Raw genomic sequence first — 17132 nt, 5'->3', positions numbered from 1 at the left:
TACAGGCATGAGCCACCGCCCGGCACTTCTGGCTTTTTCTGTGTATGTGGTTCAGGGGAATCAAACCCAGGGCTTCATGCATGCTAGGTGAGCACTCTACCACTACCAGGCCATGCTCTTATCTCCAATTAACCACCAAAAAACTAGAAGCGGCTTAAGGGATAGGGCTGTAGCCTTAAGTTGAAGAGCTCAGGGGTAGCGCCAAGTCCATAGTACAAGCCCCACGTCTGAAAAGAAAGAAGAAAGAAAGGAAAGAAAAGAGAGATAAAGATAGATTCCAGTGAGAGAAAAGGATACATGTATTAGCACATGGTATATTTGGACAGAGGAAACAGTTTGTAGTTCCTGGGGCAGGAAGAATAAGAGGGAGGATGGGAATGGGGCTTAGTGGTAGAGTGCTTGCAGCATGCATGAAGCTCTGGATTTGATTCTTCAGCATCACATAAACAGATGAAGCCAGAAGTGGCACTGTGGTAGAGTGCTAACCTTGAACAAAAGAAGATCAGAGACAGTGCCAAGGCATTGAGTTCAAGCCCCAAGGACTGACAGAAGAGGAAGAGGGAGGATGACAAAGCAGATGCTAGAAAGTGATGCTGGAAAGGCTATGATTTTACAGAAGGAGTGTGAGTGGGGCCAACTCCAAGAGACGAAAACAAAGCTGCTTGGCTCCTGTAGACATAGGATGGAGAGCTCACAGACTAAAGAAGGGAAAGAGCAGTCAGCCATTCACTAATGGTTGCAGGGCACAGAGATAAACTCAGTGGTGGATGGAATACTTCAACTTGTAGTTTCAGTTGATAACTCTAGGCAAACACTATGCTAAACGCTGGGATAATTGCAAAGATGATGAAAGTTCTACCCCTTCCTTAGAAGATCTGGATAGACATTCCTTATTAGACAATTAGGGTATGAGTGGGGTGCAGTGGCTCACACCTGTAATCCTAGCTACTCAGGAGGTTGAGATCTGAGGATTATGGTTCAAAGCCAGCCCAGGCTCTAAAGTCTGTGAGACTCTTTATCTTCAATTAACCACAAGAAAATCAGAAGTGGTGCTATGGCTCAAAGGGTAGGTTGGTAGCCTTGGTTTGAATAGGTCAGGGACAGTGCACAGGCCCAGAGTTCAAGCCCCACAACCAACAAAAAGAAAAAAAATTAGAAGCCAGACATGGTGGGTCATGCCTGTAATCCTAGCAATTCAGGAGGCTGAGATCTTAGGATCAAGTTCAAAGCCAGCCTGGGCACTAAGTCCAAGAGACTTATCTCCAATTAACCAACAGAAAACCGGACGTGGTATTGTGGCTCAAGTGGTAGAGCCTTGAGCTTAAGAGCTCAGGGACAACACCCAGGTCCAGAATTCAAGGTCTATAACCAACAAAAAGAAAGAGAAAGGAAGAAAGAAAGGAAGGAAGGAAGGGGGCCGGGAGTTTGGCCTAGTGGTTAAAGTGCTTGCCTAGCATGCATGAAGACCCGGGTTCGATTCCTCGGTACCACATACATAGAAAAAAGCCGGAAGTGGTGCTGAGGCTCAAGTGGTAGAGCTCTAGCCTTGAGAAAGTCCAAGGACAGTGCTCAGGCCCTGAGCTCAAGCCCAGGACTGGCAAAAAAAAAAAAAAAAAAAAAAAAAAAAGGAAGGAAAGAAAGAAAGAGAAAGAAAATAAAGGAAAATAAAATTAGCGTGTGACGTGAATTTTTATTTTAGAGATAATTCAGCAAAGACAGAGCCCAGACCCTGAATTCAATCCCCAGGACTAGGAAAAAAAAAAAAAAAAGGAAGAAGAAGAAGAGGGAAGAGGAGGAAGAGAAGGAGGAACAAGAAAAAGAAAGAAGCAGCAGCAGTGGCAGTATTTGGGGGCCTGGAGTTTGGCCTAGTGGGTAGTGCTTGACTAGCATGCCCAAAGACCCAGTTTCCATTCCTTGGTACCAAGTACATAGAAAAAGCTGGAGGTGGTGCTGTGGCTCAAGAGGTAGAGCTCTAGCTTTAAGAAAAGCCCAAGGAGAGGCCAGGAGTTTGGCCTAGTGTTAAAGTGCTTGCCTAGCATGCACGAAGACTCGGGTTCGACTCCTTAGCACCACATACTTAGAAAAAAAGCCGGAAATGGTGCTGAGGCTCAAGTGGTAGAGCTCTAGCCTTGAGAAAGTCCAAGGATAGTGCTCAGGCCCTTAGCTCAAGCCCAGGACTGGCAAAAAAAAAAAAAAAGGAAAAGAAAAGCCTAAGGACAGTGGTTAGGCCCTGAGTTCAAGCACCACGACTGGCAAAAAAAAAAAAAAAAAGAAAGTGAATATTTGCCGGGTGCCAGTGGCTCACACCTGTAGTCATAGCTACTCAGGAGGCTGAGATCTGAGGATTGTGGAGATAAGAGTCTTGGGTTCTTTAGTGCCCGGACTGGCTTTGAACCTGATCCTCATAGCTCATCTTCCTGAGTAGGATTACAGGCGTGAGCCACAGTGCAAGCTTTTTTTTTTTTTTTTTTTTTTTTTTTTTTGCCAGTCCTGGGCTTGAGCTCAGAGCCTGAGCACTGTCCTTGGACTTTCTCAAGGCTAGAGCTCTACCACTTGAGCCTCAGCACCACTTCTGGCTTTTTTCTATGTATGTGGTGCTGAGGAATCTTTGTGTATGCTGGGCAAGCACTCTACCACTAGGCCAAACTCCAGACCCCCTTTAAGTTGGTTTTAAAGGAAGAAATAAATTTCTGAAGTAGGGCTCATCATAAAGAGGAAATAGCCGAAACAGCTGAGAATTTAACTTGCTTAAGTTTCCTTAGTATTCATCCATTCTATTTTCTTCCTCCTACCACATTTTGTTTGCTTTTCCTTTTTGTGTTGATACTGAGGTTGAACGCAAGGCCTTAAGCTTTTATGTTAATTTAATTTTTTGGCAGTTGTGCTGCTTGAACTCAGGGCCTAGGTGCTGTTCCTAAGCCTCTGCTCCGCTTCTGTTTTTTTTTCCCTACCGTTAATTGGAGAAAATAGTCTCACCGGGACTTTCTGCCTGGGCTGGCCTCGAACCGTGATCCTCAGACCTCAGTCTCCTGAGTAGCTAGGGTTACAGGAATGAGCCACTGGCAGCGTTTTCCACTCAGAGGTCAGCTTCCGGAGGAGTTAGTCTTATAGGCCACACCTACCTCCGCATAGCCCAACCCTACAACTCAGCTTTAGTGGCCTGTTTCTTTAAGCGTGCGCCTGGGGCGTGATCTGGGCGAAGCATCCGGGAGGGAGTGAGAACGCGTTTCGTAACGGGGTCGGTTGTTTGTCCCTTTCAGGCTTCCGTCTTTCGGATCCGCCATATTGTCTGCTGGAGCTACCGCTGAAGCTGTCGCTGCCGCCGCCGCCGCCGCCAAGTCTCTAGCGAGCGGAGCCGCGATGGGTAAGTGAGGAAGCTGGGCCATTGGGGGTCCTCGGGCTGGGGCCGGGGCTTTGTCGAGGGGCTGTCCGAGGCCTGTGCGGAGATGTCTGCGTCCACTCCGGCAGGTCTGAGAGCCGGAGCCCGGCCGGAGTAGCCCCACGCCAGTTTGGGGCCGGACTAGGGCCGCGCGGGGAGCAGCGTCCGAGGCGGGTCCTGGGGGCCCCCGGGCCCGCCCGGAGCCCCCACGTGGTGGCCTCGCGTGCCCGGGGACGGGAAGGGGGACTGGTCTCCAGCCTGCGGGGAGCCGGGGCGGGGGGCCGGGCCGCGGGCGGAGGCCCGGGCGCCGCCGCGGGGTTGGAAGCCGCGCTCCCGGACTGGATCGGGAGACGGCTCCGCCAGCGAGGGGCCGCCGCGCTGCGGTCGAGGGCACGCCGAGTGAGCCCGCGCTGGACCGGGAGCCGCAGACAGCCGGGCCCGCTGTCCGGGCCGGCGCTCAGTGACAGCCCTCGGGAGAGTCCGGAAACCCAAGGCCAGGGCGGCCCGCCGGTCTCCACACAGGTGGGAGACTTGAGGTTTCTGGGCCAGCCCTGGTTAGTAAAACGGAAAGGAGAAAAGAGACCTGTTGATCTTTATGTGGAGACTTTGGCTGGCCGCGGCCTCACTGCTCCGAGAGTGTGGGATGGGGGACGACTTTGGATTTAGAAGCCAAACCAGCCATGTTAATTTCTCCGAAGTAGTAAGAACGGCGAAGTTTGATACTCTCTCTGCAGGCAGTGTTCTGACTGCTTTACATCTCGTGTTTTACTTGATTTGTACAACCTCGTATGTAGATACTGTTGTCATCCCCATTTTACAGATGGGAAAACTGAGGCTTAGAGAGGTAAAGTAACTTAGATCACAAAGAGACCAGGGCCCTGGCCCTCTAGTGGTTGGTCTGGAAATGAAAGCCCTTTAGCTCTAAAAGTGGTAAAGTGGTTTTGTTGTTGTAGGAACACTGTAATATTTCGTCTTAACAAAATTGAAAAAGTCCAGGGAGAATTGCTAACCTCAGCTGATTGTGTGGGAGAAGCTAAAGGAGAGTTTGGAATTTTGTATGATCTCCGATCACTTGAGCTGCAACACTCAGACTTTAGGATCAGGTCTGGTATTGTTGCCAGGCCTGTCATTCAGAGAAGTTCCTTGCCACTTTATTTTGTGAGTGGGGAGGGGGGGAGATTGATGCTTGAACTCAGCTTCTTTTGCTCATAGACTGGTTGATGCTTTACCACTTCAGCCACACTTAGTTCATCTGTTGTGTTCATTAATTGGATCTAAGAGTTGCACAGACCTTTCTCCCCCTCTCCCCACCAACCCCTCAGTTCGGGGCTTGACCTCCGGGCCTGAGCACTGTCCTTGGGCTTTCTCAAGGCTAGAGCTCTATGCTCTACCACTTGAGCCACAGCACCACTTCCAACTATTTTCAATACTGTGGTACCAAGGAATGGAACCCAGGTCTTCGTTCATGCTAGGCAAGCACCCTACCACTAGGCCAAGCTCCCAGCTTCTAGGACTTTTTTGACCAGGTTGGCTTTGAACCTTGTTCCTCAGGTTTCAGCTTCTTGAGAAGGTAGGATTACAGGCGGAAGGAACCAGTGCCCTGTGTCAGAGACATCTCTTAATTGACAGATGAAACAATGTAAGAAAAGCATTTAACACAGTCTACATACTGTTCTCCCAACTTCTAACCCTTTCTTTTTCCTAGAAAGGGGAAGAGGTGTTTGGAGACTAAATTGAATAACCCAGTGTTTGGAACCCAGTAAGAACTTTGTGACTACCAACCACCACTCCTCTTTTTAGTTTTCTGGTTTTTAAGTACTGGTGTTTGAGCTCAGGGCTTTGTGCTTGCCAGGACTGAGCCAGTGGTGTCTGCCTATTAGTTTTTGTTGTTGTTGGTTTTTTTTTTTTTTTTTTTTTTTTTTTTTTAGTCTCTGTCTCTGTCTGTCTTCCTCCTGCCCCCCCACCTCCTCTGTCTTTCTTTTCCAGTCATGGGGCTTAAACTCTGGGCTTGGGCTCTGTCCCTAAGCTTTTATGTTTAAGACAAGCACTTTACTGCTTTGAGCCACAGCTTCACTTCCAAGCTGAACCTTTTTTTTTTTTTTTTTTTTTTTTTGCCAGTCGTGGGCTTGGGCTTAGGGCTTGAGTACTGTCCTTGGACTTTCTCTAGGCTAGCACTCTACCACTTGAGCCTCAGCACCACTTCCGGCTTTTTGCTATGTATGTGGTAATGAGGAATTGAACCCGGGTCTTCGTGCATGCTAGGCAAGCAAGCACTCTACCACTAGGCCAAACTCCTGGCCCCCCAAGCTGAACCTTTGTAATGAAAAAAATTCAGCTCAGTAGTAGAACACTTGGCCAGCATGCACAAGGCTGTGAGTTCAATTCCTACCACCACACAAAAAAACAAAATTTGTGAAGAAAAATGTAGGAGTATTTATGTAAACATGACTTTGTATTGGTCTTCAATTTTAGGATCACTGGTATTCTAGAGAGAAGGAACTGAAATTATTTTTTTGCAAATTGGGAAACAATTTCAGATCCTAATCTCTTTAAAAATTATTTTTAAATTGTTATAAAGGTGATATTCCAACTGGGCACGGTGGCTCATGCCTGTAATCCTAGTTACTCAGGAGGCTAAGATCTGAGGATCAAGATTCAAAGCAAAAGCCCCATTCAAAGCCAGCCCGGGCACTAAAGACCAGGAGACTCTTATCTCCAATTAACCACTAGAAAACAACTAGTGACACTCTGGCTGAAGGGGTAGGGCAGTAGCCTTGAACTGAAGAGATCAAGGACAGCGCCCAGTCCCAGAGTTCAAGCCCCACAGTCGACAGACAAAAATAAATAGATAGATAGATAGATAGATAGATAGATAGATAAATGGTGATATACAGAAGAATTACAGTTGCATGAATCAGGTGCAGAGTGCATTCCTTTTTGGACAATGTAATCCCTCCATCAGTTTTTCCTTCATCCCACCCATAAGTTTTATAGTTCTTCATTTTCGTTTTTTCTTTTTTTGCCAGTCCTGGGCTTGAGCTCAGGACCTGAACACTGTCCTTGGACTTCCTCAAGGCTAGAGCTCTACCACTTGAGCCTCAGCACCACTTCCAGCTTTTTTTCTATGTATGTGATATCAAGGAATCAAACCCGGGTCTTCGTGAATGCTACACAAGCACTCTACCACTAGGCCAAACTCCCGGCCTAGTTCTTCATTTTCAACATAGTGTCTAATGAGTACCATTGCTGCATTTGTGCACCTTTTGTCCTCCCATTTTTTTTTGGGGGGGGGGGCAGAATCATGAGGCTTGAACTCTGGCCTGAGCACTGTTCCTGAGCTCTTCACCTCAAGCTACTATCCTACCCCTGGGCCTGGGTGTTGTCCCTGAGCTCTTCAGCTACCACCCTACTCTTGAGCCGCAACCCCACTTCTAGTTTTCTGGTGATTAATTGGAGATAAGAATCTCACAACTTTATAGTGCCTGGGCTGACTTTGAACTGAAATTCTCAGATCTCAGCCTCCTGAATAGCTAGGATCACAGGCAGGAGCCATGGCTCCAAGATATTTTTTTTTTTCCAGTCTTGGTGCTTGACCTCAGGGCCTGAGCACTGTCCTTGGGCTTTCTTAAGACTAGAGCTTTACCACTTGAGCCACATTACCACTTCCAGCTTTTTCTATGTATGTGGTTCGAGGAATCGAACCCTGATCTTTGTGCATGCTAAGGCAAGTACTCTACCACTAGGCCAAACTCTTAGCCCAAGGTAATTTTTTTTTGGGGGGGGGAGGTCATGGGCACTGCCCCTGATCTCTTCAACTCCACTACCACCCTGCCATTGAGCTAAGCCCTACTTTCCATTTTCTAGAGGTTAATTGGAGATAAGAGTCTCAAGTCCTTTTGTGCCCAGGCTGGCTTTGAACCTTGATCCTCAAATCTCAGCCTCCTGAGTAGCTAGAATTAGACATGAGCCCGGCTCCAAGATAATTTTTATTCTATTTCAGGTGCTTTTTGGTTGTCAGCTTTCTTCAAATTATTAATATCTAAATCAACGTTTTTTGGAGGTTTGAATAATTAACTCACAATGATAAATTGAGAAGAGGAGGTATTAAGTCGAAGGCTGGTAATCTAGGCCCTTTTGGTTCTGGGCATAATTGTGGCTTGCCTTTGCCTCCTGAGTTTGGAAACTTCTGTATTTCACTTCCTCTCGTGTATTCTCTCCTCTAGTACTGGCCTATGCCTTGTACTATTTTTGCTGTGCCAGATCTCTTTATCCTAACAAATCTTTGTAGTGATTTCACTGCCTAATTTTATGTGTTTGTATGGACGATACTTGCAGCTCTGGTGGTAGTAATTTCACTGTCTAATTTTAAGTGTTTGTATGGACGATATTTGCAGCTCTGGTGGTGGCTTATTCTGACTCCCTAGCAAAGGAGTTTTGACAGTTTTCGTTACTGGTTGCTTCATCACCACTACTACTTTACCAACTGGGAATCTGGCAGCCTGTGCCCAGCCCAGGGAGTAGTCCTGATTAATACAAACTCTAATCAGTCATTGTAATTCTGACTCCTTAAACTGGTGATTGATTAGGACATGACATATGATGCTATTCTGGCTAATTAAACGAGAAGGCTGGGAAACTTCCCACAAAGCCCTCCTTATTTAAAAATGATTTGCTAGCTTAAAAGACAAATATTGTTATGTACTTGAACCTAGTCTCACCAAAATGTGAGAACTCATAAAAGACAGAGCAAGATGCCAGTGGCTCTTGATTGACAGTGGCTGATACTGGCGGCTCATACTTGTAATCCTACTCAGGAGGCTGAGATCTAAGCAGCCAGGCAGTAAAGTCTGTGAGATTCTTATCTCCAGTTAATTACCCCAAAAGCCAGAAATGGAGATGTGGCTGAAGGATTGAAGTTTGCCAGCTGGGTAAGAAAGTCTGTGAGACTTTTATCTCGGATTAACTACCACAAAACCATAAGCAGTATTGTGGCTCAAAGTAATAAAGCACTAGTCTTGAGCACAAAAGCTCAGAGACAGCACCCAGGCCCTGAGTTGACGTTGCACTGCCAATTTAAAAAAAGTAATTAAAAATAAAAAACTACCATGGACAGAATTCTGAAAAGAGTGACACTTCCTGAACAAGAACCTCAGGCAGGTCTTTTCAAAAGATGATATCTCTGTTCAAGTTACTATCCCAATAAACCTAACTGGGACAAGATGTGGGCATGGAAGACCAGTGGTATTGATGATTCTAACTTTTTGTAGGTTTGGATTCTTTTGTAATGCTAGGGATTGAACCTAGGACCTTGTGCATGCTAAGCAAGCAATGTACAACTAAACTATACTCATAGGCTAATGTGTCTATTTGTATCTTAGGTTGTTTTTATTTTTTGTTGGTTGTGGTGCTTGAACCCAAGGCCAGGGTACTGTCCCTGAGCGCTTTTGTTCAAGGGTAATGCTCTACCAGTTTAAGCTGCAGCACCACCTCTGGTTTCCTGGCAGCTGATTAGAGATAATACTCTGCTGGCTCACACCTGTAATCCTAGCTACTCAGGAGACTGAGATCTGGGGATTGAACCCAGGGCCTTGGAGGTAAGAATTCTACCTCCAAGCTATATTATATACCCAGCCCTAGGGACTTGATTTATTTTTTAAAGAAAACTTTAAAAAGCTAAAACAAAATTTAATATTTTGAAATGTATTTGTTACTTGAATTATGAAATAACAATAATAATAAAATTATATTAAAAATATTTTGAGCCAGGTACCAGTGTCTCATTCCTGTAATACTAGCTACTAAGAAGGCTGAGGTGAGGATCACAGTTCAAAGCCAGCTAGATAGGAAAGTTCATGAGATCCTTATCTCCAGTTATCAAAAAGCCAGAAGTAGAACTGGCTCAAGTAGTAGAGTGGTAGCCTTGAACACAAAAACTCAGTGACAGCGCCCAGGCCCAGGCCTGGCACCCCAAAAAAAGTATTTTATTTTTTTGCCAGACCTGTTGTTTGACCTTGGGGCCTAGGCACTATTACTGAGCTTCTTTTGCTCAAAGCTTCTTTTGCTCTAGGGCTTGAGCCCAAGAGCCACTTCTGGCGTTTTCTATGTGGTTCTGAGGAATTGAATCCAGGGCTTCCTGCATGCTATGCAAACACTCTACCACTAAGCTACATTCCCAGCTCTTGTTTTGTTTTTGTTTTGCCAGTCCTGGGAATTGAACTCAGGGCCTAAGTACTGTCCTTGGGCTTTCTCAAGGCTAGAGTTCTACCACCACTTGAGCCGCAGCACCACTTTTTCTATATATATTGTGCCAAGGAATCTAACGGGTCTTTGTGCATGCTAGGTAAGCACTCTACCACTAGACCAAACTCCTGGCCCCTTGTTTTTGTTTTGTTTGACCAGTCCTGGAGCTTGAACTGGACAATGTCCCTGCACTTCTCTCTGCTCAAGGCTAACACTCTACCCCTTTACCCATAGCACCACTTCCCACTCTTTCTGTTTATGTGGTACTAAGGAATTGAACCCAGGGCTTCATGCATAATATGCAAGCACTGTACCACTAAGCCACATTCCCAGTCCTTGTTTTGTTTTTTGAAATAGAATATTACTATTCAGCCCAAACTTGACTTGCTGCCCTCCTGAAGTAGCTGAGATTACACCTACACTACCACACCAATGTCATGCAAATATGTCTTGCTGATAACAATAGCTTTATAAATTCAATATGTATTATAACTTTATAAATTCAATAGGTATTACATTTTATTCTTTTATGCTGGTCCTGGGGCTTGAACTCATGCCCCTGCTCAAGGCTAGCACTCTTACCACTTAAGCCACAGAGCTACTTCTAGCTTTTTCTGTGATTAGTTGATGAGTTTCACAGACTTTCCTGTCCTGGCTGGATTTGAACTGTGATCCTCATATCTCAGCCTCCTTAGTATCTAGGATTACAGGTTCGAGCCACCAGTGCCCAGGTATTATTGTTGTTGTTGTTGTTATTGCCAGTTCTGGGGCTTGAACTCAGGGCCTGGGCACTGTCCTTGAGCTTTCTCAAGGCTAACACTCTACCCCTTTAGCCACAGCACCACTTCTGGCTTTTTCTGTGTATGTGGTACTGAGGAAAGTTCACTGAAGATTCTAAGGTTGGTGTTTTTTTTTTTTTTTTTCTTTTTTGGTGTCTGTACTGTTGCTCATGGCTGGTGCTTTGCTAATTGAGTCACACTTCTAGTTCAACATTTTTCTAATTAATTGAAGATGGAGTGTCTTAGACTTTTCTGTCTGGGCTGACCTTGAACCTCAGTCCTCAGGTCTCAGGATCCCTGAAATGCTAAGATAGCATGTATGGGCCTCCAATGCCTTGCTTAATATTTAAAATTGTCTAATAGTTGACTATGATTTTTCACTGACTTAGACCTACTTAGCTAGTCATATTACTTCATTTTTTTAAATTTATTTTTGTTTTGTGCTGGTCGTGGGACTTGAACTGTGGGCCTGGGCGCTGTCCCTAAGGTCTTCAGCTCAAGGCTACCACCCTACCCCTTGAGCCACAGTGCCACTTCTAGTTTTCAGGTGATTAATTGGAGATAAGAATGTCACTGAGGTGGCTGGGAGTTTGGCCTAGTAGTAGTGCTTGCCTAGCATGAATGAAGACGCCAGTTCAATTTCTCGGTACCGCATACATAGCAGAAAGCTGGAAGTGGTATTGTGGCTCAAGTGGTAGAACTCTAGCCTTGAGAAAAGTCCAAGTACGTGCTCAGGCCCTGAGTTCAAGCCCCATGACTGGCAAAAAAAGAAAGGAAGGAAGGAAGTCAGTCATTACCTTACTTATGTAACTATAATCCTTCTGTATACCATCTTTACAATAAAATAATGAAAAAAAAAAAGAATCTCACTGACTTCTTAGTGCCTGGCCTGGATTTGAACCATGATCCTCATTCTCAGCCTCCTGAGTAGCTAGGATTACAGGTGTGAGCCACTGTGCCTGGCTACTTCATTTTATTATATTGTAATATATTAGATACCTAATTTTGGTACATGGAGCTGATATTTCCAGAGGCATCAGTTTCCATTTTCTTGTTCCTTTTTTTGCCCTCATTATTAATATTATCAATATTAATTTTCTGGTAGGATTCAAAATCATTTATCAATTTGTGAATGTGAAAGCTAAAACTAAATAACCTATAAATCCAGTTAAGTAAGACCATAGGTGACTAAATCCTATGGTTTGTTAATAGTGAATGAACTAGTAACAGTCCTTCCTTAGATAATTCTCAGTCTTCCTTTTGGAAGAGTTGGCCATCTGACCATCAGATAAAAGGAAATGCTGAAAGTGGTGATGTGGCTCAAGGGGTAGAGCACTAACCTTGAGAAAGCTCAAGGACATAGTCCAGGCCCTGAATTCAAGCTCCAGGACTTGACATTCAAAACCACACTTGGAGCTGGGAATGTGGCTTAGTGGTAGAGAGCTTGCCTAGCATGCATCAACCCCTGGATTCAATTCCTTAGTACCACATAAACAAACAAAAAAGCCTGAAGTGGTACTCTAGTCTAGCCTAGAACAACAACAACAACAACAAAAAAAAAAAAGCTGGGCGTAGTGGCTCACGCCTGTAATCCTGTCTAGTCAGGAGGCTGAGATCTGAGGATCAAGGTTCCAAGCCAGCCTGGGCACAAAAGAACCTGAGACTCTTATCTCCAATTAACCCCTAGAAAGTGAGGCTTGGTTCAAGGGTAGAGCAGTAGCCTTGAGCTAAAGAGCTCAGGAACAGCACCCAGGCCAAGTTCAAGTTCAAGCCCCAAGACCCACCAAAAAAAGAACAAAAAAACAACAGCTCAGCGACAGTGCCCACTTAGGGCTTTTTTACAGTTACTGGAGATACTAATTTCACAAACTTTCCCTTCCTGACTTGCTTTGAGCCATGGTCCTCAGATCTTAGCCTCCTGAGTTACTAAGATTACCAGAAATCCATGGTATATTCTTATATAAGGAAACCCAGTCATTAGATAAGCAGTAAACCTCATTTAACTTGTCTCTTTAGGAACTCTATCTCCAAATATAGTAATATTCTGAGGTACTAGGCATTGTGACTTCACATAAAATTTGAGGGAACAGAGGGTAAAAACATGAGAAAGGGGTATCAACGTGTGAGAAGTAATGTATCTTCTAGCTGGTGAATATAACTATAACCCCTCTATACATTAAAATAAAAAAATGTTTTTGAGGGAATAGGTCCGAAGACCCTGGGTCTGATTTCTTGGTACCGTATACATAGAAAAAGCCAGACATGGGGGCCAGGAGTTTGGCCTAGTGGTAGAGTGCTACCTAGCACGCACGAGGACTCGGGTTCGATTCCTTGGTACCACATACTTAGAAAAAGCCGGAAGTGGTGCTGAGGCTCAAGTGGTAGAGTTCTAGCCTTGAGAAAAATCCAAGGACAGTACTCAGGCCCTGAGCTTAAGCCCAGGACTGGCCAAAAAAAAAAAAAGAGGCCTAGTGGTAGAGTGCTTGCCTAGAAAAAGCCAGGCATGGTGCTGTGGCTCAAGTGGTAGAGCTCTAGCCTTGAGAAAGCCGAAGGACAGTGCTCCAGGACTGCTAAAATAAATAAATAAATAAATTTACCTTCAGATTATGTATATAAGATATATATGAAACAACAAAAAAGAATTTTGTGCTTAGGCTTGAGACCCTTTCCCAAGGTATCTCATTATATTGAAAACACATATGTAATATTTGATATACATGAATTAATATGAATTTATATTAAAGTTATTTTGGGTCACAATCTATTTTGGTTATGAAGAATCTCTTATATAATTACCACATAGTTTGAATTTTCCAGTTTTTTCTTTTCTACTACTGATTTCTAGGTTTGGTCCTTGCAGCCAGAGGAGATACTTCAAATAACTTCTGTGTGTGTGTGTGTGTGTGTGTGTGTGTGTGTGTGTGTGTGTGTGTGTGTGTGTGTGTGTGTGTGTGTGTGTGTGTGTGTGTGTGTGTGTGTGTGTGTGTGTGTGTGTTTTATTACTTGAGATTCTTTTTGTGGCCTAACACGTTTTGTTTTGTTTTTTGCCAGTCCTGGGCTTGAGCTCAGGACCTGAGCACTGTCCTCGGACTTTCTCAAGGTTAGAGCTCTACCACTTGAGCCTCAGCACCACTTCCAGCTTTTTTCTATGTATGTGGTACCAAGGAATCGAACCTGGGCCTTCGTGCATGCTAGGCAAGCACTTTAACCACTAGGCCAAACTCCCGGCCCACCTAACATGTTTTATACGGAAGAGTGTTTGTGTGCACAGAAGAGTGAATGTGAAATCTGCTGCTGTTAGATGGAATGCTGGTTCTGTTAAAAATCTAGTGATTTATAATATTCAAATACTCTTTTCATATTGATCTGTCTAGATATCCTATTCATTATTGAAAGTGGTTTATTAAAGCTCCCAAATATTATTTGGAAACTATTTTCCCCTTCATATATTTTCCCATGTGTTTGCTACATATATTGTATGTGTGAATGTTTATACATGTATAGTATATGTACATATACATATGTATATGTAAATGTTTGATTCTTTTTTTTTTAACTAGTCCTGTGTTATGAACTTGGGGCTTGGGCACTATCTCTGAGCTTTTGTTGCTCAAGGCTATCACTCTACTCCACATCCAGCTTTTGGTAGTTAATTGGAGCTAAAAGTTCATTATCAATTAGCCCTCAAAAAGCCAAGCTGGGGGGGCCCCGCCAGTTTGTCCTAGTGGTAGAGTGCTTGCCTGGCATGCACAAATACCCCAGTTCGATGTCTCAGTACCACATACATAGAAAAATCCAGAAGTGGTGCTGTGGCTCAAAAGGCAGACCACTAGCCTTGAGAAAGCCCAAGGACAGTGCTCAGGCTCTGAGTTCAAGCCCCCAAGGCTGGATGGGAAAAAAAAGCAAAGCTGATAAGCTGGGTGTGGTGGCTCATGCCTGTAATCTTAGCTACTCCAGAGGCTGAGATCTGAGGATTGTGGTTGAAAGAACATAAGACTGTATTTCCAGTTAATTACCAGAAAACCAGAAGTGGCTCTGTGGCTCAAGGGATAGGGTGGTATCCTTGAGCTGAAGAGCTCAGGGACAACACTCAGGCCAAGAGGTAGGTGGTAGCCTTGAGCTGAATTGCTCAGGGACAGCACCCTGGCCCAGAGTTCAAGCCCCAGGACTAGCAAAAAAAAATTAAAAAAGGAAGCATAATGTAGAGAGGATCAACAAGCCCAACTTGTATCTTTCAAAATACTAAAAATAGCAGGGTGTGGTGGTACAAGCCTTGAGTACCAGTTAATTAAGAACCTGAGGTGGAAAAACAACTTGACCCTATTAAGATCCCTTCCAAAAAGATAGAAGTATAAACATTAAGCCAGGTACCAGTGGCTAATGCCTAAATCCTAGTTATTTAGGAAGCTGAGATCTTAGAATCTAGTTAGAAGCCAGCCCAGGCAGGAAAGCCTATGAGACTCTTCTCTCCAATTTACCACCACAAAATAGAAGTGGAGCTGTGGCTCAGGTGCTAGAAAGCTGGTCTTTAACATAAAACCTAAGGAATAGCACCAGGCCTGAGTTCAAGTCACAGTACTGGTGTGTACATGCACACACAGTAGCTAGGTTTATAAGCTACATAAAGCAGATAATTGAAAAATATCAAGTAATAATGAAATGTTTGCAGTACTCCACAACCATATAGGGAACATGTACTTGTTCATAGGAGCTTCATTTATTTGTGGTTTTAACTAGCAAAAAAATTCTGTTAAACCAAGCCCCTGAGGCTCAGTGCTGTAATCCTAGATCTCAGGGTCACTGTTTAAAGCCAGACAGGAAAATCTGTGAGACTCTTATCTCCAATTAAGCACCAAAAAGCCAGAAGTGGATCTATGGTTCAAGTGATAATATGCCAGCCTTGAGCCTAAAAGCTATAAATACTGTTGTGAAAGATAACATTAGGCTTTGGAAAGCATTTTTACAACAGCAAATTTCTAATTTTACATGTATCAATAATACCACAGTAAAAAGTTGACTTTTTACATGTCTATGCATTTTATAACAGCACAATAAAACTGATGGCAAATTTGTAACTATTTCATGGAGTATAAATCATTTTTAGCAAAATAAGGTAATTTTACCCTTTGAAATAAAATTTAATGTTGTGGGGCCAGGAGTTTGGCCTAGTAGTAGAGTGTTGGCCTAGCATGCATGAAGACTCAGATTTGATTCCTTGGTACCACATACATAGAAAAGCCAGAAGTGGTGCTGTGGCTCAAGTGGTAGAGCACTAGCCATGAGGAAAGCCCAAGGACCGTGCTCAGGCCCGGAGTTCATGACCCAGGACTGGCCAAAAAAAGATTGAATATTGTATCAAACTAAATCAAGATTTGCTTGAGGCTAAAATCAACAAAAATAAGCCAAAAAGCTGTAAGCTGATATCAGTATCTTGCTTTTGCAAAATATGTACTGCTTTGTAATCTTCCTGTCTTTATGCGAGAGACAGAGACAGAGAGACAGAGAAAATATATCTTCAGGGTTTTTTAAACAGTATTATAGTATAGTTTTAAGATATTCAATCTGTAACAACTCTACAAAGTAGGAACTACTGTGGCCCTGTTTTGTTTTGTTTTTATTTATTTATTTTGATCAGTCTTGGGGCTTGAACTTGAGCCTGGTCATTTTCCCTGAGCTCTTCAGCTCAAGACTAGCACTCTACCACTTAAGCCATAGTGCCACTTCCAGTTTTCTAGTGGCTAATTGGAGATGTCTTTTTTTTTTTTTTTTGCCAGTCCTGGTCTTGGGCTCAGGGTGTGAGCACTCTCCTTGGACTTTCTCAAGGCTAGCACTCTACCACTTGAGCCTCAGCACCACTTCTGGCTTTTTTCTATGTATGTGGTACTGAGGAATTGAACCCGGGTCTTTGTGCATGCTAGACAAGCACTCTACCACTAGGCCAAACTCCCAGCCCTGAGATAGAGTCTTATGGACTTTTTTTTTTCTTTTTTTTTTTTTAATTGTAATTAGTAGAGGGATTACAGTTATATTTACCAGAAGTCTTATAGACTTTTGTCTGCCTAAGTTGGCTTTGAACTGTGATCCTCAAATCACCACTGGTGCTGGCTTCTATGGCCCTATTTTAAAAATGCTCAAGCATAGAGATTAAAAAAGTGTGTTCAAGGTTGCTCAACTAACAAGTAAAAGAGCCAGGATTTGAACAGTTTGGCTCAAGACCCTATACCTATTCCAGTTTCTGTAGTTCCACCTATAAAATGACAAGCTTATTACGATGAAAGTGTATAAGACAGAACCAGACACCAGTAATCTTAGCTACCCAGGAAACTGTGATCTGAGGATCTTGATTGAAATCCAGCCTTAGCAGGAAACTCCACAAGTCTCTTATCCAATAAACCACTCAAAAACTGAAAGTGGCACTTTGGTTCCAAGTGGTAGAGCACTAACTAGCCTTGAGCAAAAGAGCTCAGGGATAGCAACCAGGCCCTAAGTTCAAGCCCCACAACCAACAACAACAACAAAAAAAGAGTGTGGTTGAACAAGGCAGGATGGTTCACTCTGTTTTTTTTTTTTTTTTTTTGCCGGTCATGGGGCTTGAACTCAGGGCCTGAGCACTGTCCTTGGGCTTTTCTCAAGGCAAATGCTCTACCACTTGAGCCACAGCACCACTTCCAGGTTTTTTCTATGTATGTGGTACCAAGGAATTGAACCTGGGTCTTTGTGCATGCTAGACAAGC

General features: G+C 43.9%; 1 protein-coding gene across 1 annotated transcript in view; it reads left to right on the top strand.

Moving 5' to 3' along the window:
- The first annotated feature begins 3261 nt into the window (after nt 1–3261).
- Kpna6 (karyopherin subunit alpha 6) overlaps nt 3262–17132 on the top strand; it is a 39758-nt gene continuing 25887 nt past the window's right edge. Inside the window, exon 1 of the mRNA XM_090335362.1 lies at nt 3262–3364. Within this exon, the coding sequence (XP_090191488.1) occupies nt 3361–3364 (4 nt within the window). The 5' untranslated portion in view covers nt 3262–3360. The remainder of the gene's footprint in view (nt 3365–17132) is intronic.

The sequence above is a fragment of the Megascapheus bottae genome, chromosome 6 (genome assembly GCF_031878675.1).
Source record: "Megascapheus bottae isolate mThoBot1 chromosome 6, mThoBot2.hap1, whole genome shotgun sequence".
NCBI lineage: Eukaryota > Metazoa > Chordata > Mammalia > Rodentia > Geomyidae > Megascapheus > Megascapheus bottae.
This window is presented reverse-complemented; position numbering and strand designations above follow the sequence as displayed.